This window comes from Crocodylus siamensis, chromosome 6 (genome assembly GCF_052110815.1).
Source record: "Crocodylus siamensis isolate JL-2025a chromosome 6, ASM5211081v1, whole genome shotgun sequence".
Taxonomy (NCBI): domain Eukaryota; kingdom Metazoa; phylum Chordata; order Crocodylia; family Crocodylidae; genus Crocodylus; species Crocodylus siamensis.
In genome coordinates this window covers 51158531-51183603 of record NC_143400.1, presented here as the reverse complement: position 1 = coordinate 51183603, position 25073 = coordinate 51158531, and the positions used below count along the sequence as shown (strand labels likewise).

Here is a 25073-nt window from a genome sequence, read left to right as displayed (position 1 = left end):
TCATCTGACTCAGCCACCCCTGCCTCAGGCAGGGCTGTTCCCAGGCCAACTCAGGTCAGCCCCACCACTGCATCCCTGGCCTGGGGCAGGACTGCTCTTAGCCTAATCCAGCCCCAGGATGCCCCTGACCCAGGAAAGGCTGCTCATGTTTTGCCAGCCCCAGGCCCATTTAACTTGGCTCAGCCCCCTGCAGTTATAGCCCCATGTAGCCTACTAGGTCTTAGACCCTGGAAGGGCTCTGTGCTGGGTGCCCCTCAGGCTTTGCTGCGGCCTCCTATCCGCCTCTGTTAGCCATTTCCAGTCCTTTGGTCTCAAACTGAACTGCAACACAAACACAAGCACCCACCTCCAAGCTAAAAGTCTCCCTCACTCTGGGTTAACGTCCCCCTGCATTTCTACCACCATGTGAGTTCTCACCTCCCACCTGTCCTACGTGGTTTGAGTGCTTGCTTGGCTATCTCTTTCAGCCCTTCTCTTCCCAGAACTCACTCCCTGCTTTGCAGGGCCAGACTGCTTGCCTGTTTTCACCCCTGTGATGAGCTTATATACCTTGGCAGACTGCTTCTTCCAGTTAGATGACTCCCTAGTCTAACAGAGGGGTTTCCCCTTGTGCCTACTGGTCAGCATACCTCTCTTTGCTGCAGCTTAACCCAGCTGCTTGTAGCCATTACTTTCAGACTTCCTGGGAATCTACTCCACATAGTAAGCTTGATGCAGTGCATCAGCCTCCTGCCTACACAGCAATGCTAGCCTGCTGCACCTTCCCCTTAAAGTTTAACAGGAGTCACTAGCTTCCTGTTACACTTCCTTTCAGGAAGGGCCTGAAAAAGCTGAATGAAGAATGCTTTGCACTTGAAAGCTTGTCTAATGCTATCGCAGCTACATATTTGGTCCAATAAAAGATATCAGCCTAAGAAATCCTTGCCTCTCACGTTGTTTAGCAAAGCATTTCCTTTACATAGAAGCCACCTAACTGGTTCAGAGCATCTTAAAGACCTGTCTGTCAGGAAAGACAGTTACCCTTCACCACTGCCATTCTCTTCTGCAGAAAAGGACCCATTGGGTCATGTTAAGCAATTGCTCATGTCATGGGCTGTCTTGAGGATACACTAACAATTCTGGTGTCCCTTTCTGTGCAGTGTGGATAGAAAGCTGACTGGTATGGATGGCTATGCAGCTCTTTCCAACTGTAGGTCTCTACTAAAAAATGTAACAACGTACAAATGGTACTCAGCTCATTGGACCTGCTGTGTTCAGTTAAGAACCTGACTACTTGTATTACTGAAGCTTAGAAGAAGGCAAGTGCTCTCCAAAAATAATTCCATGATAGCCCATTAATAAGGTAATGGATGAGTCTGGATCTAGATGCGATATATCTGAAGCGTGGGATTCAGATGGTTTTAAATTGTTTTGAAAAAAAGCCACAAGAATCTTTCACTTCCTTCATAACTACACAGCAACATTGCTTTCTTGTTTTAAGTTTTCTCTGCTGGATTTTGTATTAACAGAATCCATTTATATGGTTCCCAAATATTATGGGGCTTACACATTCATATCTCAACAACAGTGCTACTAATTTTTGCTAGGATTTCATATATCTGAACCACATTTTCTCATTTTGATATTGAATGAGATAAGGCTTCAGAAGAAACTTCAGATATGAGCACATAGGAAAAGTTAGCAAAGGTCAAACTTTAAGTGACAATGAATCTTTATAGTTCATGAAAGAGAATCCTAGGAAATTCTATGCAATTAAGAATGATTGCATGTAGGGCTGAGGTCATTTATACAATTTCCCCAAAATTATATAAGCTTAAAACACAAAGAGGACTTCAGTCAGGCAAGACTGCAAACATCTCTAACACATAATGAAGATTAATCTACTTTATGAATTACCATCTTGGGGCACTGAGGAATTAACCTGATATTTCTCCTACAAGTCAAACTAAGGATTTACCTGTGGTAATAGCAGCATAGATAGATGTGATACAACCAGCTGAGAGTACAAAGAGTCTGGCTGTCCCTGATAAAGGTCCAGTGGACTCTGTTGGTGATGACCTGATGAACACACCATTGCAATAAGAGCATATATTGGCATCTAAGTCTATTTGCAGATAGCATTGTCCCAGTTATTATAAAAAAATTACTCAAAGCATTGAAAACAACTCCAAAGACTTCTGAGAAGCCATGGACTGAAGATGGAACTACACAGATCGCTCTGTCCTAAAATATAAGGCCTCTCTAGGTTGTATAAAGAGGGAGGGAAGTGTTGAGATATTTACAGGTCTGTTTGTGCTCAGAAGCTGGTAGAGCCAGCTTGGTATAGAGGGTAGAGACCTGGGCCCTTGGAGATTCAAGTTCTGTTTCCTCATCTGCCACTGGATTGGCCAGCTGAGTGACCTTGGGCAAGTTCACTCCAAATCTTATCTATTGATGTCAGCAATCTCCAGATTATGCTCTAGCCCTTCTGAATGAGTCAACAACCTACATCTGAGTCAGTAACTTACATCTGACTGTGAGAGTATGAAATAAATGGCATTTTTTCAAGCTTGAAAGTTTGCACAGCATTTTTTGGACTTGTAAATACATTGAATGTTAGTTTGAGACTAAATGTATGAAAATATTATAAAATGGAAGGGCTTCTTTAAGAAGTAAGTAAAGGCATAACAAATAGGATCATAGGAAAGTAGGACTGAAAGGGGCTTCACAAGGTCATCTAGTTCAGCCCCCTGCTCAAGGCATAATCATCCCTGACTAAGCCCCCTCCCCTCCAGCGAAGTGTCTGTCCAACCTGGCCTTGAAAATTGACAGGGATAGAAATCCCACAGTTTCTGTAGGTAGCCTTTCCCAGCACTTGACCATCCTCATAGAAGGTTCTCCGACCTAAATTTCCACTGCTACAGCTTGAGTCCATTGTTCCTTGTCCTGATTTAGCTAAGTGCAGATGGCAACCTTACTAAGAAATTGCAATATAGAGCTATCTTGGTACCTCTCACTATGTGGCTGAAAAGGTTTTTACATCTGGACCCTTATAGTAAGCTGTTCTTCCACATCCAAACATTGTGCTCATAACTGACTGGAGATGCATCCTTTGGAGAACTAGATCTGATGCTCTATTCTCTGTTCCCAGAGAACAGTTAAGATGAGCAATCTCAAGCTCCCTTGAGAAGTAGGTATTAACTGGAATCTGCAATCAAATCAATATCCTTTTATCTTTTATAGAAATCTCACTTTACCAGGTAACATCCTGAACATCAACCCTAAGAGCCTGTTGTTTGAAATAGCCAGTGCTGAAATGGTAAGCACTTTTGTCTTACTACATACAGGAAAGCAAGGGGTTTTTTGGTGATATTTTTTTATTGGGTCAACTGTACAGTGATGAGTGCATGATTGCACTCTTAATACGTTTTACGTATGTATGCAGAGACATTTCATGAAAAGCTTGCTAAACTATATGTTATTTCTATTGCAACCTTGAGGACACATCATCGAAGTGACAGGACTCATTTTTGTAGGGCCCGATGCTAAGCATGCCACCAGGGTGTTCACTTTGGCTCAAATCCTGTTTCACCCTCAGATGAACAAGTGATACTGAGCCATCTAAGGCAGACAAATGGTACATACTGCCTCTTGAGCTGATTTTAGACCTTACCTCCATCTATGCGACTAGAATGGTTCTTCTGAGCATGCTCAGAAGACATTCTCTACAGCCACCTGAAACTGTTGTAAGCCCCAAGGTCAGATTCTGTGTGTAAATCCAAGAAGCCTTAGCTGGAGGAAACTATTGGATGGAGGAGGGCCCATTTATCTTTGTCCAGAGATCTACTGGTAATAACACCAGGCAGGAAGTATAAGAGACAGGTTCTAGGCCTACCTCAGCCAAAGAGGTAGGCATCACCCACTTTCCAGCACCATGCCAGGACCAAGCAAGACCTCTACCCCACTCTTATACTTGAGTCACTGGGCATACAAGAAAGAAAATCATGGAGTCAGAAGACAAGCAAGCCAGAAATAGTTTTTCTCTGGCTAAGTAAGTGGGGCACTGCCCTAAAAAGAATGGTGTCCTGGTATCTGACCCCCTGTACTGCCCTCAGTGCTGTTTTAATATTAAAATTAAATAGTCAATGAGAATTTTTTTAATTTCTAAAAATCCTCTGTGTCCACAGGAAGCTAAAATAAGAGGAAAAGAAAAGAACCAGAAGCAGCAAATTTTTGGTGGTAGGTTAGTGAAGACCTTGCTTACAATTTTGAAGTACCTATATATTCATTGTCAGCTTACATGGGTAGGCAAGCTTTTGGAAAGAGAAAAGTGGCCAGCCCTCTGGAGAGCCATCTTTGTTGCCCTTCTATGATCTTTTATAGTAGAAGTAGAGGGAGGCCTCCCTACAAAGACAGAGTGTATCAGCTAGGACTTTTCAGCTTAGAAAATGATGACTGGGGTTCAATATGATAGGTGTTTATGAATGCTGTGGAGAAAGGAAATAGTAATTTACTGTTTACTATCTTTCACAATACTCGAACTATGGGACATAAAAGAAAAATATTAGCAAGCAACGTTAAAACTGATAAAAGGAAGTTCTTTTTTCATACATTGTAGTATTAATTTATGGAATTCATTTGCACAAGATATTTTAACCAGGCCCAAAAGAAGATTGGAAAATGTATGGAGGATGGCCCATAAGTGGGTATTAAACATGACAAAAGGGTTGCAACCTCTAAATTAGGACTTCCTTCGTCTCTAAATACTGGAAAATATAAGGGAAGAAAGGCAGAGGCCAGTTTAGTCTGTACAGGCCCTGCATAAATATCCTTCCTTTTGGCATCTGCTCTGCGCCACTGCGAGGAAGGACAAACTGGTCTAGATGGACTGTGACATGACCTAGTATGTCATTTCTTATGTTCTTGGGAGCTTGAGTCTGCAGTCCAGTGAGGCAAACATCCCTGGGCTTGTTTCTGTTTAATCAAAAGATTGATTAATAAAGAAATCATGAGCAGTCCTCTCCCATTCCCTGCCACCAGGTACCTAACCCTATTTCTTTGACTCATTCTTCCGGTGCCAGGCTGTACAGGCAAATGTCACTTATTATATGAGCCACAGTGCTTGCCAAAAGACTATAAAGGAGAACATTTGAGACTGAGAGTTTGAAAACTCTCTACTAGCTTTAGGTGTCTAATTTCTACTAAGTTAAATTTATGCATCCAGATTTCTTACACAGCTTCAAATATCCAAGCCTTAACATTTTAATTAAATCCAAAAAAGAGGGCATTTGATCATAAGGTCTTTAGCAGGGATTTTCCTTTCATTCTATGTTAGCACAGTGCAGTACCAGTTCATGACTGGAACTGATAGGTGGAACTACACCAATAATAATAATAATTATAATAACAATAATAATAATAATAAAAAAACAGGAAGTAAATTTATTTTAAGAAGTAATTCACTGTTATAATGAAAAAACATAAGTATCAAATACACAGTAAAAAGGAGAATGAATGAGAAAGAGGTGAAAGAAGAAAGTGAGACACTGACAGGGAAGGCACTGAGAGAGTGAAAAGATTAGTGAGACAGAGAACAGGTTGCCAAGGGCTGGCCAACAAGCAGGTAAAGTGTGGCCAGACAAAAATATGTGGGTGCTAGGGAAAGCCTTTCCTATCTTCAGACACAAAGTCTGGGTTTCATCTTTTAAGGACTTGTTCTTTCCTACAGTGGGATCAATAGGAGAATGCAGCTTCCCGTGGGGTTGATAGATGCTATCAGAATTGACTCCAAGACTGGATCTCAAAGAACCATGGAGAAAAGTTTGTCAGCATCAATAAGCCTGCCAGAAACAGAAGCTTTCAGTGGGAATGGGGCCAAACCCTTAAGGCAATAACCTTTATTTGCCTTGCACTGTTTTTGGCAAAGTTCCTGCCAATGAATAGGTTTGTGCATAGATGTGCCATGCGGGGACCTGGTAGAACATCCATTGCATTTCTTTCTTGTTATCCTACAGGATGAATCTCAAGTGGATTTTTGTTCTTTTGGGGCAGCTAGCTGGCATACTCCTGGCCACTGTCCTGGCCATTACATTAGTCACCTTCCTTGTCATCTGCACCTGCCTCTCAAGTCAGAAAGTGACAGAGGCCTACCAGCAAACATCACGGCACTTTTGGGCCTATTACTTCTGGTCTTACATGAAGCTGCACAACCCCGGCTTGTTGCCTCTGTGATCCCTGTGTGCAGAAGCTGTCGACCAACTCAAGCATGCCCACAGAAAAGCCTTGTCAGTCTACAACATTGTGGAGCTTGAAATGATGGTTTCCCTCCTAAGGTTTGTGATTTGTGATGCCGTGGGCTATAATTTTACACTATCCCTTTGCATTAGTGACTTGCATAAGAAATTCAAACTTCAAACTCCTGGGGCCAGAGGGTCAGCTGCACATCCAGATAATTAGCGAATCAGCATGGTAGGAATGTGCTTTCATGTTAGGGCAACGCTATGCTAGATAAAAGCTAGCACGGAACTGTTAATAACAGATAACATCTGTTTCTATACATGTCCGCATGTTAATATACAAATGTATTCTGTAGGCTTGGCAGGCACTTATAGATGTTCGCTGCGAAAGGACAGACTGGTATTCTCTATTGGCTCTAAGGGATGAATTCAGATTCTTTTATTCCATTGCAGAATGAACTGGAAACTATCGATCTACTCGTCAGCTCTGGACAAGCCTTGGTTTAGGCAGAAACGCCCATGTTGCCACTTCTACTGCACACTGTGGTAGGCCAAGGTGTTTCTGGGTGCTTAGATAATTATCTGTAATCACAGCAGTACATTTTTGTAAATGAAATACACTTTGCCTTGCTTCCATGCCATTATCTCACAGCTAAGAATGAAATATCTAGATAGCATATCATGGCAAGTATTTGCTCAGCCCTGTTGAGGTGGCATTGACCTAACTTACATCTTTCATCAGCCCACAGAAACAGGAACCAAATATTTCAGAAAATAAATACAACAGGAGTTTGGCCCTATCATCATGTTTCTGAAGAACCATGCAACTTAGGATTCAATGGACCTGTAGAGAACTGGAACAAAGGGGGTAACTCCAGAGGTTTTGGGTTTTTTTATGAACACTAAGGATAATATGATTGCTATAGCCTCAGTGTGCCATGTGATATTTTCCATTGGGCCCTGCCAGAGATCAGGGGAGGGAAGAAGAAAGGGGGAGAGTGGCTCTAAGGTGGCAGTATGCAGCTTCAAATTTCACATGGCGAGACTGGTGCATGGGGCTCAAATATTTACCCTTGCAATCACTTGTGTAACTGTGTTAAAGCAGCCAGTGCTAGCTCATCTGTAGTGAACACATTTGTTAGCTGAGATTTAGCAGCTGGAGACAAACCAGCAGTCACTCAGCCCAGACACAACAGTATGCTCCCAGGCCCCACACTGAGGCCCAGAGAGGAGGGGAAAAGGGAGTAAAGAAGCCATAGCCACCATGGACAATACAAGAGATGATCAGCTTCCCAGTGCATGATAGACATACTGTGACTTAGCATTCTCATCAGAACAAAGGGCCAATTCTAGCCAATACCAAACTCCTGGAAGGAATTATAACATGACTTCTGTGTACAAGACCCAGGCTAGATCTGCAGGGATTACAGGTCACCAGCTACTGGTTGCAAACTACCACCTTCTTCTAAAAAAACTACAAGAGTGAACAGGAAAATTCCTGGAGTTTGATATCCCACTGTCAGCTGCTTAGGGCATTTTCTCATTGCCACTGTCTGCATAGGCACACTCAAGGCATCTCCACATGGCCATGGGCACATAGGTGGGAGCACCGCCAGGAAGCATGGCAAGCCCACTCTTCATATGCTGCATCATTAAATGATTCCATTCACTTACCCTCAGTGCTGCCTTAGACAGATGCCAAAGCAGCTGCCTAAAACAGATATCTGTTGGCAGGTTTCAGGCACTGCTCTAAGCCTAGCAACTTCACATCCCTATAGGGGTGCAACCCACACAGCATAGACTTTACTGTGGCATTATGCAGCAAGGTACAATAATGGCGTAGAATGAATCCAAGTTGAGTAAAGGTATGAATTTGAAGTGGCTCTGTCAAACCAGATTATTTTGGGTTCCATGTGTCCATGCCAGGGTATAAATTGATCTTCATTCTCTTTAATTTAATTCACTTTCATAATGAAGTAAGGTGAATTCAATTCAGAATATGGGTGTCCAGTCAAGGGTGTAATGATGTTTAACTAATCCAGACTAGAGGTCAATTTGAAATAACTTGCCCTTATGTACACAGTCCTTCAGTTTTTATAATACTACAGGACAGGCAAGGTTAAGACCCTATCAAGGCTTAAGCCAGTTCTCCCACTCTGAAGTCCTATCTTTCTCTTCCTGTGAGAGCAGGAAGGAGCTCCATATAATCATCATGAGACTTGTTATCATAGTTGAAGAGGTCCTCAACCACCCAGGATCTTAGTATCTACCATATCTGGCTTGGTAAAGAGAGTTATGGACCAGGAATTTGTTCTGTGGCTTGATACAAGGTTGGACAGAATCACTGCAAGGAAAAACTAGGGGAATATTTGTGCTGCAGGAAACTCCTCAAAGCAGACTTTCTTTAGAAGTTTTGCATAGCGATGCATGCCATGCTATTGCAAGCATACCTCTCCCCTGCACAGGAAGGGACTGTTGTCCTTCCAGGATGCCAGCAGGACATGCCAAGCCATCTCTGAGCACAATATCAGGCACAAGGAGGGAAACTTAAAACTTCTGTAAGAATGTTACTTCTGCACCTATCTTCCAAGCATCTACAACTCAAATAGCACCTTGACAACTTTAGCATGACCTACATTTTTGTTGCCACTTGAATAAGTAGCACAAGCATCTCTCCAAAGCCCAGGTGCCAGTTTATACTGTTCTGGGCCTGTTTTCTTCATTTTGCTAGCCATGAAATGTACACCTACAAAGAAGCAGCACCTATATATTTTTCAAATGGAAAGTCTTCATAAGAGCACTACAGAGGCATGTACTTGTGTCACATCCCTACGTGTAGTTTCATAGTTGGCATTGTCAGAAGGGACCTGAGCAGATCATCAAGTCCGGCCCTCTTGCCATGGGCAGGAATGAATGCTGGGGTTAAATGACCCCGGCTAGGTGATTATCTAGCCTCCTTTTGAAGACCCCCAGGGTAGGAGCGAGCACCACTGCCCTTGGAAGTTGGTTCCAGATCCTAGCCACCCTGACAGTGAAGTAGCGCCTCCTGATGTCTAGCCTGAACCTACTCTCAGTCAACTTATGGCCATTATTCCTAGTTAATCTTGGTAGTGCTCAGAGGAACAGGGTTCTTCCATTCCCATCGGTCCCCCTTGGTAAGTTTATTAGATGGACACCAGATCCCCTCAGCCTTCTCCTGTGAAGGCTGAACAGGTTCAGGTTCCTTAGCCTCTCTTCACAGGGCCTGCCCTGCTGCCCCCTGATCATGCAGGTGGCCCTCCTCTGGACTCTCTTGAAGCTGTCCACATCCTTTCTGAAGTGTGGCGCCCAGAACTGGATGCAGTACTCCAGCTGCGGCCTGACCAGTGCCGCATAGACGGGGAGGATCACCTCCTTGGATCTGCTTGAGATGCATCTGTGGATGCACGAGAAGGTGCAGTTATCCTTTCTGACTGCATCCTCACACTGCCGGCCCATGTTCATTTTGGAATCAATAATGACATCAAGATCCTTTTCTGTCTTTGCACTGATGAGAAGGGAGTTCCCCGGCCTGTAGGTATGGTGCTGGTTCTTTCTCCTTAGGTGCAATACCTTGCACTTGTCAGTATTGAAACCTATCCTATTCTCATCTGCCCACCCTTGTAACTTGTCCAGATCTAGTTGTAGCCTGTCCCTCACTTCTAGCGTCTCCACTTCTCCCCACATCTTAATGTCATCCGCAAACTTGAGCAAGGTGCTTTTCAGCCCCTCATCCAAGTTGCTGATGAAGATGTTGAACAGTGCGGGCCCGAGGACTGAGCCCTGGGGGACCCCACTCCCCACATCTCTCTAGGTCAGAAACGACCTGTCCACCACCACTCTCTGGGTGCGGCCCTCCAGCCAATTTGTGATCCATCTGACTGCGTAGGCATCGATACCACATCAATGTACTCACAGTCCAACTCCTTTGAAAATTTAGCCTTTACATTTTCCTTTCTTATCTCAGTGCAAACAGAGTGCAAAGCCAACACCTGTAGGAAGCAATCCAAGGGATACTGCTTTAAATGTTCTCTGGGTATGAAGGCATGGGATAGGCAGTATGTATTCATAGGCATGAGGTAGAAGACTTCTCGAGATGTTCTTGTTATTGCTACCTTTCTGAAGAGGCTTAATTAAAACAACTCCCCCCAAAAAACTCAACATTGGTTTCAAATAGGCTGCAGATGTTTCTGACTGAAGAAGGTAAGTTTTGATTTCTTTATGTCACATGTAAAATCAAAAACAAGAAGGAAAATGACATAATAAGTATTAGTATAGCTTTCAAGATTTGCTTTAGGTTAATAGTTAATGTTGATGATCCTGAATATTAAATATTATATACTTAGAGTTGCTCCACTAGCTAGGGGGTTTAACATGAGATGCAGCTGACTCTGAAGTGCATGTGCATACCCTCCAGCTTGATTGTACTTATAGTTTAGTTTTGGAAAAGATACAAAAATGGCTCAAGTGGTGCTATATGAACAATTAATAACAGCATCTTTGGGAAATTCACTGCTGGAAGAAATAAGGACAATTACTGCATTCAAAGCCTGCAGAACTAAACAGGAAACTTGAGTCTTTGTGCCAACTTTCCCACTACAGGTTTTTCAGTGTTGTAGACTTATTCCCTTAAAACCAAGCTGCCTTTCTTCTTGCTGGCAACTCAGCCTCCACAGCAGTGAGAGCCAGAGATATAGACAGGTATTTCTTGTGATGATATGCGCAATGATGACAGATAGTTTCTCATGAATATTTTCCACCTTTGACTATAGATCTTAGGGACTTATATCTGTGATATGGGTAAATCAGTTTGGATAAGAGAGGAATTTACAGTCACAGAGCCTTATTCCAGAGCTGAAATTCAAGCTCAACTAAAAGATTTTGGATTTTTAACATTTTCAGGTTAAAATTTTGGAAACAAACTTTGGCGTGGTCAAATAAGGGGAGAAAAAACACATCTAGATGGTAGATATGAAATCCAGGTGATCATGCAGTGGCCTACTCAAACTCCAGCCTTAAAACTAAGCCTTCCAGATATCTCAGAGGAATTCTGCAGTGTTATTCTAAATACATCTATCTCCCCCTCCTCCCTCCTTTTCTAAACCATGGATTGTCTAAATTGTTTTTATAGCAAATCTGATTCAAGCATTTATGAACACAGGATTGTAATAGGGGAAGTTCACCCATAGGGAACTGTTTATACATGATTCTCTTACAACCTATAGCAATCCCCCTTTGCCAGGAACCATGGAGGGAGGCTCCCCAGGGAAGAGCAGGGAGGAGACAGGGAGGAAGCAAGACAGATGGGCTGTGAGATGCAAGTGCCCCTGACTTGTGGCTTCTTTCATGTTTTGTCACAACTTTCATGTAGTTATGGACTGACTGGGACAGGTGAGGAAGTCTTTTAAAGCCAGAGGGGAACTATAGTGGGTTCCCTTTTCACACTTGCTCTAGGGGGATTGGGCAGGATGGGGGGACTGTTCCCAGCCCAGCAGGAGTGGCTTTGAAGTGTTCCTGCCCCCTGGGACAGCAGGGAGAGCAGGAGCAGCAGGCAGGGAGCAGGGGAAGGAGTGGGGAGGGACCATGCCTTTGCCTGGAAAGAGAGAATTCTTACATGCTTTGGGGACTTAAATGAGTTGTAGGCAAATACTCCTACCCAATGGAAAAATCAGTAGTAAGAAATCTAATGGAGCTGTCTGGCCCCTCTAAAAGGAGATGGAAACTCAGAGCAGAGACTAGAATTAACACCTCAGTAAAAGTAAATCCAGCCTCTTTAAGAATTCCACTAGTCATGTGTGTTTGCAAGGTAGCAAACATGGATTAATGCGATATGTAATTCACAGGCTAATTGACTTGGCCAACCCCTTCAGAAATATGCCTATCCAAAGAGGTATCCTTAACTGGCAGTCATTCTATGTCGCACTTCGCCAAATGTCTGGTGGGACAGCAGGAAGGACTTATCACACAGTGTTACATGCTGAAACAGGCTGTCTTTTTCCATAGAGTCCCATTTTCATATTGGATTTGAAATACTAAAATCATCAAGAAGGGAAAAAAAAAATTCACAAGGAAGGCCATCAAGTCAACATCTTGTCTGCTGTGTTGGGGTGGGGGGGAGGAGGGGAGCAAACCACTTGACAGGATAATCTATTCAATGGCTAGGATGTATTTTAACAGTCAGTTCTGCAGTCCTTTTAACTTGGGAAGAGAAGTGAACATTCTGATAACAGCTGCCTCCAGGTCAAATGTGATGAGAATTCATAAGTCACCGCCTAGCGGCTTTGGAAAACCAATGAAGCAAAACAATTTCCGAGAATAAGTCGATGAGGATTCACATTTTTCTTCACAATGTCATACACAGTGCTGATATCTGTTGGAGTGGCTGCTTATTCTCTCCCCACAATTTGCAAATAAAATGCCTTCTGGACTATGTTGAATGTGAGCTGTTACTGTAACCACAGTTTTGCTGGCTTCCCCTTAAAGGATTGAGATGTCAGATCTTTAGGCCATCAAAGAAGAAATAGTAATCCAGCAATAGGAGTATTCCCATTTTTAATCAAAATAGTCTTGTTCCTTTGCTTCAAGCTACCATTACTTGTAGTGGAGCCAAGACTAACGTTCCAGTAGATGTAGATATGGTGCCACAATATCACGGATTTACTAGAGGAGCAAATTTACTGAGAGGAACACAGCATAATTGGGAATTAAGATTCAGAAAGACTGGCAACACAATCTTGGTCCCAGTAATGTGAATGGCAAAACTCTCATTGACTTCAGTAAGGTCAATTTCTTGCCCTATATTTTGGGATTTTACAAGCATGATGAAGGGTGGGTCTGAAAAACAACCAGATAGCTGTGAAATGTGAAGATCATTATACCTTTCCCTACTGATTGTTTCTTAAGTCCTCCCACTGGGTTGCACTATTGCTCGATAACGTATTTAACGTTGCAAGTAAAAGCTGCCTGAGCTTCCATGTTGCACTACACCTTGGGTTAGTAGGGCCTTCTCCCCTCCAGAATAGGGTCCATCTCAGTGATTCACGCTTCCAATACCTTATAGTCCTCCTCCTGGCTGCCCAGGGTGCCAGCCAGGAGGAAGAGGCTAGGAAGTAATTTGGAGAATGCTTAGCCAGCAGCCTAACAGGGGGTAGAAGAGACCTAACAGGGTCTCTTGCTCCTTGGGTAAGTGCCCTAACCAGCAGGTGATTGGCCTATGGGGTGTTTTATACATGTCCCAGCCATTTTATTTTTCCTAGATGCCTATTCAGCTGCAGTGCAGCCTTCTGAGCATACCCAGAAGGGAATCACACAAAGGGCCTAGCTACCTGGGATCTAAACTCTGCTCAGGGTATGTGGCTATATGAGTGTCACTTAAGTGCAGAAACAGGAAATAGGATTTAACCCATTAAGTTTTGGTTGGAAAACTGAGACCCCTTGCTCATCCAGAGCCAAAGACAGCCTTTGTAGGTAAAGCATTCTCTTTTACAATGAAGCTGGACAGAAAGTTCCAGGTGGTGAATTACTTGCTAAGCAGGAAATGAAGATTTAGAAATGAAAATGGAAGAAACAGCAAAGGAAGAAACTTGGCACATGACCCTCATAGTCCACATAGACAAATGGATATAAATATACATTTCCATGCACACACCATGTACACAAATGCCCATATATGATGCATGAACACACATGCAGACATGTACACGTACACACATACAAGCATATTTAACTCCTCCTTCCCTCTCTACCATCACCTTTGAGCTGCTAACGACTCCTGCCTTTTCTTCCTCTACCACCTAAGAAGAAACACAGCCTCATGGTCATATTCTCTTATTTGATATAAGTGCTACTGTGCAATCATTGCAAAACCCTCCAACTTCCCCCAGATAATTTCTCCAATGCTTTACAAGATCTGGTGACATATTGAAAACTGAATAAGCATTGACAATGCAGACAAATAAATAACACTGCATGGAAGGCTCTACTGATTGGAGATTTTTTTTTTTTAATTTCATACAGTGAGATCTTTCATTTTTAAAGGTATCAGATGCTGCCACCCAATTACCACCATAGGATCTGGGAACCTTGCTGCATGACTTTGATATAGCTTGCTGTGCTGCCTTGCAAGAGAGACCTTGTCTATATTCTGGTGTGGTTACATGGCAACTTGTATTAGTATCTAAACGGGTAAGAAAGTATTTCTTTGCATTGCTACTCTAAAAACAAATTGCTCAGTCTATGCACAGACTACTGAATACTATAGATGGCCACTGAAGATTTTAAAGATGTCCACCATACCCTCTAAGATGGCCAAACACCTAATTCTCAAACACATTGATAATGGTTGTTTGGCACATATGGTAACACTTTTGGACCTCCTGACTTATTTAGGTATAACAAGGGTTCCCATAGGAGCATAGGGCTGCAGTTCAAAATTTGTCCTGTTTGTTTGTTGTTGTTGTTTTGGTTTTTGGTTGTTTTTTTTTAAGTCTGGCTAATAAGGATTGGGGCAGCTTGCCATAATAATCATGTTCTGGTAATAGTCCTATCTTGCACAACACAAGACTGGAGAGTCATTCTCACTTGTTTTCTCTCCCTCTGGTCCAACAGCTATCTGATTTTTCCAGGCCAAGGGGAACAGTGTCAAGTGGAAGGACAAAATGCTTCTCTCCTGACCCTAGAAACTTAGAGCCTAGTGGTTAGAGTAGTTTTCTTGGAAATATGAGCTGAAATCCCCTCAGGCAGGAAAGGGAATTGTCCTTTCATTTACCCACATCTCTGGATGAGCAATCCAACTACAGAGATACTATAAAAAGGGATGGGTGCTTGTTCCTTCTCTCGCACTAGCAAATAAAGCAGAAATCTCAGCTTGTTGTTTTTTTAAAGAAAGATGCCTACCTTTGGGGGAAGGTTCACAGCTACCAGTTTCAAAGGGAAGATGCCTCTTCCATTTAGCAAGATGCCAAAGCCCCCAGTACTGGGCAGAATTGGACCCCTGTCATCATCAATTCCTATTAGCTAGGTTAGATGGTTCTTTGCTAAGTGTGCTGGTCAGTTTGGGTACCATTTGGAGACACTTCACTCTTCCCATGCCCCATTCAGGGAGCCTAGGGGCCTAACTCAGCACTCTGGATTCTGCTGAGGGCTGAATGCCTAACAATTAGACACTGAGGCACATGAGTCCTTTCGTGGACCTAGTTCTAAGTGACATGTTCAAGGTCACACAGGATATATGAGACAGAAAGAAATGGAATCTAGGTTTTCTCCCTAAAATGTAAGAACAATGTCAGCATTGTTTAGCTCAGATGTGTCCTTGCCAGTGGCCACATGCAGATTAATTAGACTCAAGGGGCACACCCTCATGAGTGGAAACATGTGTTCCCCAGGGACAGATAGCAGTGGCCCATATTTGTGGTGCTGCTAGTTGCTCTCAGGGAACACCCCTGCACATGCACTTTGGCAGCTGGGCTTGCCCTAGCAGCCTTACCTGGGAACCTGGGGGCCTCCCAGGACTCCAGGAGTGACAATCTGGGCACATGGAGCCTGGCCAAGCTCTGGTATCAGGAGGTGTACACTGTCACCACATGCACCACCCCACTTTTTTCTAGGGGGCACTTTTTGACACCAGGATCTCCAGGTATCAAAAAAAGCCACCACGCTTCAAATTAGCAGTGCGAGGAATGCCTGCATGTGTGCCATGTGCAGTTTGCAGTGCCACTGATGGGTCTGTGGTGCTACAAACTTCATGTGCATGCTTTTCTGCATGTGCCCAAGGGCATTTTAAGGGAGTTGCTTCTTCCTGCTCTGACTTAGGGCCAGATCCATTGCCAAGTGAAGGCAGCAGACTTCTTTCCCTTTACTTATCCAGAGAACCCTTCTGGTTTTGGGATTGAAAATATCCTGGCTCTAACCCAGAGGCAGCTGACAAGGCTTCTGGTTAAAATGCAAAAGCCACACCAGCTGACCCCAATGCAGGTTTAACATGGGGTTTTCTGGTTTCATAATAATACATCAGCCTCATAGGAAATGACCAAAGGAAGAGATGGATCCTATCTTTTGGAAATCCTAAGCTGGACCTTGTCTTTCCCAGAGATAAACAATGAACCACTAACACTGATCTTTCTTTTCTCCCCCTTTAAGATTCATGGAAAAGCCAGAATGTTGAGGAAGATCCAAATTTTGCTTGGTATCTTTTTTGTCTTTGCTTTTGGCATTTTGTATGAGTTCTCTCACCACCCAGGCTGCCTCTTCTCATGTCTGCCCATTTCCAAGAAGTTCCCAACATTCAAAGGAGTTATAAGCCAGGGCAACAGCATCATTTTTCTGGAGACCACTGACCGGCTTGACCCTCCTCCATTAGTTTCTTGCTCTGTCGAATCCACTGCCAGGATCTACCATGACAGACCTATTGTTTTCTTCATGAAAGGGCTGAAAAGCAACATAAGGTGGCATCCAAAGAACACCTCCACAGCCTTCTCACTTTTATCTGCTATAAAGAATGTCTTCATTGTCCCTCTCCAGATGGAGACTTTACTCCAGAAGACACCTCTACTTTCATGGTACCATAAGGTGAGTAGAAATATTAAGGGGACAAAGGTGCCGAGTACATGGGGGCCTGAGGGCCCTGGGAAGAACAGAATGAAAGAAATGTGAGATTCTGCATAACAGGAAGGGATGACCAGATTTGATGAAACTTCAGGCCACTGCACACAGTTTTAATCCCAGGCCTAAATTTTTGTGAACCTCACTTTGCTGGCCTTTTTTTCAAAACCTGATCTAAATCTTACTGAACTTAATGGGAGTCTTTCAATTGAATCCAGGGGACTATGACTTAGGGAAGGAGTATGTAAAAATAATTTTTTCCTTAGTTTTTGTGTTATAGAAATAATAGCTGAAGACCCTTTTTTACTATTTGAAAGAAACACATTTCTTAGAAAATCTAGTAATTTAGCCATTAATATTTAATGGATGTATCTACACATTCATTAATGCACTTCTGTTATTAAGCATTAAATTTAGTACCTCTAATGTGAGGTACTAAATAAATGCACATTAAGCTACCCTAATGCGCACTAGTTAAAGCATATGCTTTTTAGTGACACAATGCATAGCCATCTCTTTTTACTGCATACGAGTGTATTAGCATAGTTTTTTTACATAATGCTTTAATGAGCAGTAAAATAGGCCACACTGTACATTAAAGCACACGTGTAGACATGACCAAAGAGACTGAATTGAGGGTATGTACTGTATTTTTTTTTACAAGGCAGCTAACTGGCTCAGCTGTTCAGACAGATGCAATTTGCACTGGAGGCAATTGCATCATTATGACCCCTTTCCACTCCTGCAGGTAAATGAAACTCTGGAGAAGAATTGGATTCACATCAGCTCTGATGCCAGCAGACTTGCAATTATCTGGAAATATGGTGGGCTGTACATGGATACTGATATCATCTCTATCAGGCCTATTCCAGTAAAAACATTCATAGCAGCCCAGGCTTCCAAGGTTGCCAGCAATGGGATTTTCAGCTTTCCTCGCCATCACTCGTTCATTTGGAATTGCATGAAGAATTTTGTAGAAAACTACAATGCGGACATTTGGGGACACCAAGGTCCTTATTTAATGACAAGGGTGCTTAAAACCTTATGCAATCTTACTGATTTTAAGGCTGTGGAGGACCAATGCTATCAGAACATTTTCTTCTTAAATCCCCAGCGTTTCTATCCCATTCCCTATCCATTATGGGAAAAGTACTATGAAGTCTGGGACTTACACACCAACTTCAGTGACTCCTATTTCAGTGACTCCTATGCCTTGCACCTGTGGAACTATATGAATCAGCAACAGAAGGCAGTGGTTGCTGGAAGTAATACACTGGCAGAAAATCTGTACAAAACCTACTGTCCCATCACATACAAAAATCTTATTCTGGACAGACATCGGGGTGGTTGCAAGAGAGAATAAAAAACTGTTCGACTGGCTACAACAGAACAAGGGACCTTTCCCATTTGGGTGTTCCTCTGACTATGATACACTGTTCACAAACCTCTCCTCCCCTTCACCAGTGTGCGCTTCTACAGGTGCATTAATGCACTTTAATCCATGCACATTAAATCTAGTACTTCCGTTATGAGATACTAAGAAAATATGTATTATTGTTTTAATGCACATTAACTAAAAAGCATTGGGGTTTTTTCAGTCATGCTTTAATGAGCATTAAAATAGGCTAATGCACATTAAACCACACATGTAGTTGTACCCAGTGATTCTCACTTTTGTTCCATCTCCAGATCTCTCTGTAATGAACTGCCTCCTTTCCCAAATTCCCCAGGACTGAGTGAAATGTGTAGAAAGGCAGAGGGTACAAATATCACTTGAGCATCAATGGTAAACATGGTAAACATGTCAATGGTATACATGTCAATGATAAACATGTCATATTCTTTAGGGGAAATAACTTATGCCTAAGTCCTAAGTGATTTAGGAGCCTCAGTCTAATTTTCGAAAAGCTGAATTGGTGTTTAGGAAGCAAAACTTCATTTTTCATTGAGTCTTAAGCCCTAAGACTAGGTATTTATGAGGTATTTATGTGCCTCCATGCAGATAGACAATGAGATTTTCAAAAAAATGAGGTGTCTATCTATCTGCATTGCTAAGACCTTACTGCCATTAAAAATCTGGCCATTTGTATGCTTTTAAAACGCTATCAGTATACAGTGAATATTTGCAGGCAAGAGCTCCACAACCTGACTAGCTATGAAAGAAGACTAAAGGATCTAGGATATGTTTCTGGAGGGCATAGGACAATAGAAAAGGGAGTTCTGGCTCTCCAGTTAGGATGTGTAATATCTGGGACTGTGTCCCCCATGTGCAACACAGAGTGGAGGGTGTCCAGTTATCCCATCCTTCTGGACTTTTGCTGGCCATCACATGGAGCCAGGAAGGTTTTCTTTCCCTTCCCACTTGCTGTTGCAGTCTGGGGTCTTTTTCTGACTTCCTCAGAAGCATTGGGTGCTGGCCACACCCAAAACTGGAAACTTTAACTGGGTGTGCTGATAGTCTTACTGGGCCTTAGAAAACCTGGAGGTTGCTGGGTAGGGGGTCTTGCTTCTCTGCTGAGGGTCAAAAACTGATCTCTATATTCAGGGTCAGGAAAGAAGTTGACTCTGTAGTCAGACTGGCATGAACCGTGGGGTTTTTGCCTTCATCTGCAGTGGGGGCATGGTCCTCTTCCTTGGGTCTCTTGAGCATATATTAACAACTACTTCCTATCCTTGCAGGGGCAGGAGTTGACAGTGCCCTTGTCCCCCTGCTTTACCTGTGGCAAGTTAAACAGAGTGTGATTTTGGTGTCCTGAACATCATGTATGGTAGTCATGTGTGAGGGTTTAGACCCAAAGATTTTAAGAACAGGTTAGACAAACACTTGTTTAGGATGGTCTAGACAGGGATGATGCCTGCCTTGAGCAGGAGGTTGGACTAGGTGACGTCCTGAGGTCCCCTCCAGTCCTACTTTTCTATGGGTCTATGATTCCATAACAACAAGAAAAATAACAGCCCAAGCTATTTCAAATTTTTCTTTCACAGAGTTTAGTTCCCTCTTAAATACTGAAGCTTTGTCCTCAATGTTCCTAACTGTGGTGTTTTAAACAAGGTAGAAATAAAATGTTTAACCAAGTTCACTGGCTCCAAGCTTCTTTTCCCTCCTGAATCTCCTTTCATTCCATACACTCCTTCCCCCCTCCACCCTGTTTTTTATTTTCTTATTCTATTTCTTCATTTTTTCTTCATTGGTTCTTAGTAAGACATCTTCCTTGTGCTTTCTGAGTATGTATGGGATTTCATCAGCCATAAGTATGTATATGGCCTAATCAGAATCGTATCTGTGAATTCATCCATGCAACACTCCCGTGACATAAGGCAGTGCTATTATAACCCTGCCTATCCACTTGCCATTCCTCCCTCCCCTCCTCATTTTCTTCCTTTGTGCCCAGGATTTGGCTGATCGGAGGACTAACAAGATCTGGCTTCGCCTTTTCCTGTCCTCCCTTTCTTTTAACAATACCTGGTCCTCCTTGCCTTACAATCTGTCTGTTCCACCAACCCCTACCCTCTGGTGTGATTTGCAAGCCAAAACAGTGAAACCCTTTTCCTGGCATTTGATCTTTGTGTCTTTTGCCTTTACTAGGAAAACAGAGCTCCTGGGCTCTTTTCAGGTGCTAATTCACACCTTTTCAAACCCAGAGATCTAAAGAGGTTAAACACTGCAAATCCCTTTGGTCTGAAAAGCAGTTGACAAAGGCAGTTCCTGATGGATGGCAGGTTAGTAACCCGTTACCCACTGTTTGCCATGTGCACAATGATAGCTTTTGTAAATACTAACAAGCTGGCAGCAACCTGCACTGTTTCTGCAGCTGCAAGTTACAGTAGAATTAAGTAGGAAAATAAAGAACCCCCCCCACCACACACACACACACCCACACACACACATACACACATGCTTTTGCTTAAATGAACCCTTCAACGTTCTTCCTTAGGGTCTGATTCTTAACTTACAACACGGTTAGTCGGAAGTAACTACACAGATCCATGGAGTTACACAGCGTAACACCAGTGTAAGGGAAAGGAGAGTCGAGCCAAGCCTTTCCAGTTGCCCGAGCAACAGCTTGGCTTTGGGGAATATTTCCCCATTCCTTTTCCAACAGAGAAGCTCTCTAGGCTCAGCACGGTGGAGCTGCTGTCATCACGGAGGTGCAAATCACATAGGTATAAACTAAGCTTTCTTTTTCTCCTTGCCTTCTGATGAGGGAACCTGCATTTTAGCTTGAAATCACCTGGGAGCTGCCTTTTTCCTGGGTGGCTTTGGATTTCCTGGTGGGGTACGTGGGGAGGGTGTAGAGTTACAGCATAGCAAAGTCCTCCCAGTATTCCACGCAGCTTTGGACAACCCCTCTGTGTTGGGAACTACTCTTAACCCTCCACACACATCGCTCCAGTCCGGCCCTTTTAGACCCTCCCTTTCAACCTCTCCCTCCTTGGGGACAAGTAAGTATTTGCTTTTTTATGTCCGGGGGCTTCATTTTGCAGGCTTTCCATCCTGATACAGCACTACACAGCGCGCATGAAAAGGCAACGGAGGGGGGGGAAGTGCAAGGGGGATTTGTTTAACTGGAACAAGGCACCGGGGCTGTTCGCACAGCCATGCAGTCAGAAGAAAAGTATTCAGAGGTTCTGCTTGGTTACGTATTAGCTGCTCTGTCATCCATCTAACAGGCGGATCAAGTTCAGCATAGTTTCTCCCTCTACTTTGTTGGGAGCTCGGTTTGCAAGCAGTCTGGCCTCTCTGGAGCAAGGAGAGGCAGCATAGATTTAGCTCTGAATCCTTGCTCTCTGAGCAGTTATAACAAGGGGGAATGAGGGTAGGCAGTTCTCTTGCAGCCCTCTAAAAAGGAGGAAAGCCTTTGGATTGCATTAGGGGCTTCACTAGTTCTCGATGAGGCATTTTTGGCTTCTGACAACAAGAGACATTTCCAAAAACTAAAAAAGGGAGGAGGGATTGCATGCTGTTTTCACTGGAGGCCTGGAGGAGGCCGATGAGCTGGCTAAGCAGCTTCTGGATCTGGGATCCAATCCTGAAGGCAATGTCGTAGTTCAGGACCCAGCGGGAGATTGTTTGAGTGAGGGATGAGTGCTCAGGGTCCCACCGCGCTGCCCAGCTGTCATACTGATCCCAACACATAAATGTCCAAAGAAAAAGGAGGCCTAGAAAGGGGGCATGGGGTGGCTGCTGGCACCTCTGTTTTGCACAGGGATGTGTTAGTTTTCATATAGCTTGTTGTTTTTTTGGTTTGTTTTTTTTTTTAGAGGGGTGGAAAAACCAAAGGCTTAAGGAAAAAACTAACCCCATTGGCGCTAGAGTACTGAGGGGAGCTAAGGGGAAAGACAGAAATAAAAGAGCGGAAGGGAGGCCTAATTTTATAACCACTAAGCTTACTTGGTAACCTGCCCCTTGACTATTTGCTGTCCCACTCCACATCCCTTTCTTGTGCATCGCTTGCACCCCTGAGAGCATGTTTCCAGTCTCTCAGCTTTTGCAGTTCTCCTAATGCCCCAGCCCTCATTTTCTCAGGGGAAGCAGGATGAAGATTGAGGATTGCAAGGAAAGATGGTCCTGTGCCTCCATATTGAGCTAATGTGCAGGGCCGGGTTTAAACCGTAATTTTGCATTTTTTGTGAAAACTACAAACTTAAGTGACTGATGATCATGAAAGCATTCCCCAGCCAGCAGCAAAACCCTAGTAACCCAGGGGAGAGACGGGGGAAGGGGGCTCAAAAGGGACAAGGGGAGTTGGGGATGGGGAGGGGAGGGGCTGTTTGCTCCTCTAGGTGGGAAAACTTGGGGAAGGGGGATGAGATGACATACATGTGGAGCAAACAGCCTTTACCCAGTGCCAGAGCCATCTTCCAAGGCAGCCCCCAGGCGCCCCAACTCCCCATGCCCCAGTTTTCCCACCCAGAGGAGCAAATAGCTCCTCCCCTACCCAGCACAAGGCCTTCTGCCAAGGCAGCCCCCAAGTGCCCCTAACCCCCCCTGCATCCCAGTTTTCCCACCCAGAGGAGCAAACAGCCCCTCCCCTACCCAGCACCAGGGCTTTCTGCCTAAGACATCCAGCAGCTTCCAAGCCCAGGAAAAAGCCTCTTCGCAGCAGCTTAGCCATGTGGAAAGACCAAGCAAGCATGGGAAGCCAGCACAGACCCGTGGCTATAAAAGCAGCCAGTCATGGAAGCAGCAGGCTATTGGTGCAAATTTTCAAGCAGCTATATCATTGCGTACCCACTTCCCTACCCCACTACATGGGACAGATGGCCACTACTGCTGTTCCTGCCTTTTCCAGTGAGGGGGTGGGGGGCACTTTTCAGCAGTGATCAGAGGCCTTGGGAGCAAAGCGTCTGCTGCTGCAATTAAACCTGGCCCTAAACCTGCCCCCTCAGCCAATCTGGGGGTGTGAGAGGGGTGCCACAGTCTGAGCATACAATCAGGCACTTGCCACAATCAGGCAATGATATTAAAGAGCAAGGCTCATGCTTTAAACCAGGGCCTACTAAGATGACTGTGTTGCCAGCAAAGACAATGCAAAGAAATACCATGCAGCAGATCCTTTGTGGTGTAAATCCCAATCGCTCCACTGATAGCAGCAGGCTGCACTGATTTGACACCAGCTGAGGATCTGGCCCCAGAATTCACTGGGGTATTAGTGCACTCCTCTCAATGGATTGGGTTTTAATAGCTGCTGGGACACAGGGTTGTGATGGGTTGCTAGGCTCACCGGTACGAGAGCTGCAACAAAGACGGCTGGCAGGGAAGTGCGAGACCAAGCAGGTCACTCATTGGCACAACATACGGCCAACCCGGTGAATGGTCTGTCACCCATTCACTGCCTGAGGATTTGAACTACCAGCCATACACCATCAACACAACAAAATTACATTGCCCCTCTTTATTTGTGTTGTAGAAGCACCTTGGAGCCCTGGTTATGAACCACTGATCCTATTGTGCTAGATACTGCACAAACCCGGAACAAGGAGGTGGTCCTGGCCCCAACAAATTTACAGGTCTGATAGATAGAGTGAATGATTGTATAGACAAAGTTCACTTCTTTTCAGAGTAATGCACAAAACAGGTTGCATATACCGGCAATCCCAATCTCTAATGTTTGCACAGTTTTGATTTTCAAAGCAAGCAACCCCCACGTTCCATTTTTAAAATGTGGTGCCTTTTCTTACATGGCTTATCTCTACTTGCCACAGTTTTTTCCTTGCAATTTGACGATGCACTCAGAAAATTAAAGCCAGTTTAATGCCTTGGAAGCCAAAACTATCAGCATTTTGGGAAATGGAACATGAAGTAACTTGTGAATTCCACATGTTCCAAGTTACCTCTCTCAGAAGCATCTGGCACCTGTGTCCTGAATTCTGCCTAACATGGTCTTGTCATAATTTGGTGCCAGTGGGGACAGAGGGACAAATTCTGGCCTAATCAGAGCAAATGGGAAAATTCCCACTGAGGTTAGTGAAGAAGGATCTCACAATCAGTTCTTAGCCAGTATTAATCCTCATAGCTCCACTGAAATCAAGGGAATTATTCTATTTTATACCAGCTGACAGTCTGACCCAGTTGAAATCAAATAACATTTTGAGGAAATAAATAGGTTACCCAGAGAGGTTGTGTTCTCTGCATCTTTGAAGGTGTTTAAGACCTGGCTAACCAAAGTCTTGGCTGGGATGATGTAGTTGGGGCTGGTCCTGCTTTGAGCAGGGGGTTGGACTAGATGTGACCTCCTGAGGTCCCTTCCAACCGTCATTGTCTGTGATTTTAAATAAATCTCTCAGACCAGGCCAACTTATTAAGCCTGACACCATGGGATAGAGACTGACTTGTACAAAGCAAAGCCATATTGGAATTGTACCCACCAAAGTCTCCCACATGGCACACCGTGCAGCACAGAGTCAGTGGAAAACACAGCAGCATAGTCACAAGCCATTCTACCGCCTGCCCCAAGAGTGTGTTTTGGTATCTGGGCCTAAGCTCCACGTTCATGATGACAACCTGGTTAACACACCATTCCCTTGGCGTGTCCGGAGATGATTAATATTTACCAGGTTGCACAACAGCACCTGCCTCCCATGTCATGCAGCAAGTCATTAGCAGCTTCTAGTGAGCATTTTGAGAGTAAACAGGGAAAAGGCAAGGGTGAGGGAACCTGGGGTGGGTCAGAATCAGATTGTGTTCCTGGCCACACCGTTCGGCAAGAGCCAAGTGTGTCAAACCTGGCTGCAGACTCA

General features: G+C 44.0%; 2 protein-coding genes across 5 annotated transcripts in view; both read left to right on the top strand.

The window, feature by feature from the left end:
- Nucleotides 1–16388: 16388 nt before the first annotated feature.
- Nucleotides 16389–18209, top strand: A4GNT (alpha-1,4-N-acetylglucosaminyltransferase). Its single transcript, XM_090054166.1, has 2 exons — nt 16389–16799; nt 17581–18209. The coding sequence occupies exons 1-2, from the start codon at nt 16389–16391 to the stop codon at nt 18193–18195; spliced, it is 1026 nt and encodes a 341-aa protein (XP_089910292.1). The 3' UTR covers nt 18196–18209.
- Nucleotides 18210–20900: 2691 nt separating this feature from the next.
- Nucleotides 20901–25073, top strand: part of DZIP1L (DAZ interacting zinc finger protein 1 like) — a 52213-nt gene continuing 48040 nt past the window's right edge. For 2 of the 4 annotated variants that reach the window (XR_016442939.1, XM_090051604.1), the window contains exon 1: nt 21175–21275. The gene's annotated coding sequence lies outside the window, so the exon portion shown is untranslated. Of the gene's footprint in view, nt 20997–21169; nt 21276–25073 lie in introns of those variants that run through there. The other 2 variants (XM_090051606.1, XM_090051605.1) reach the window with 2 other exon arrangements.

What these genes read in the sequence shown, in the direction of transcription:
- A4GNT (XM_090054166.1), top strand. Translation starts at nt 16,389, where the DNA reads ATGTTGAGGAAGATCCAAATTTTGCTTGGTATCTTTTTTGTCTTTGCT. An exon ending in TACTTTCATGGTACCATAAG is followed by an intron (nt 16,800 to 17,580) that starts GTGAGTAGAAAT and finishes CCACTCCTGCAG; the next exon opens with GTAAATGAAACTCTGGAGAA.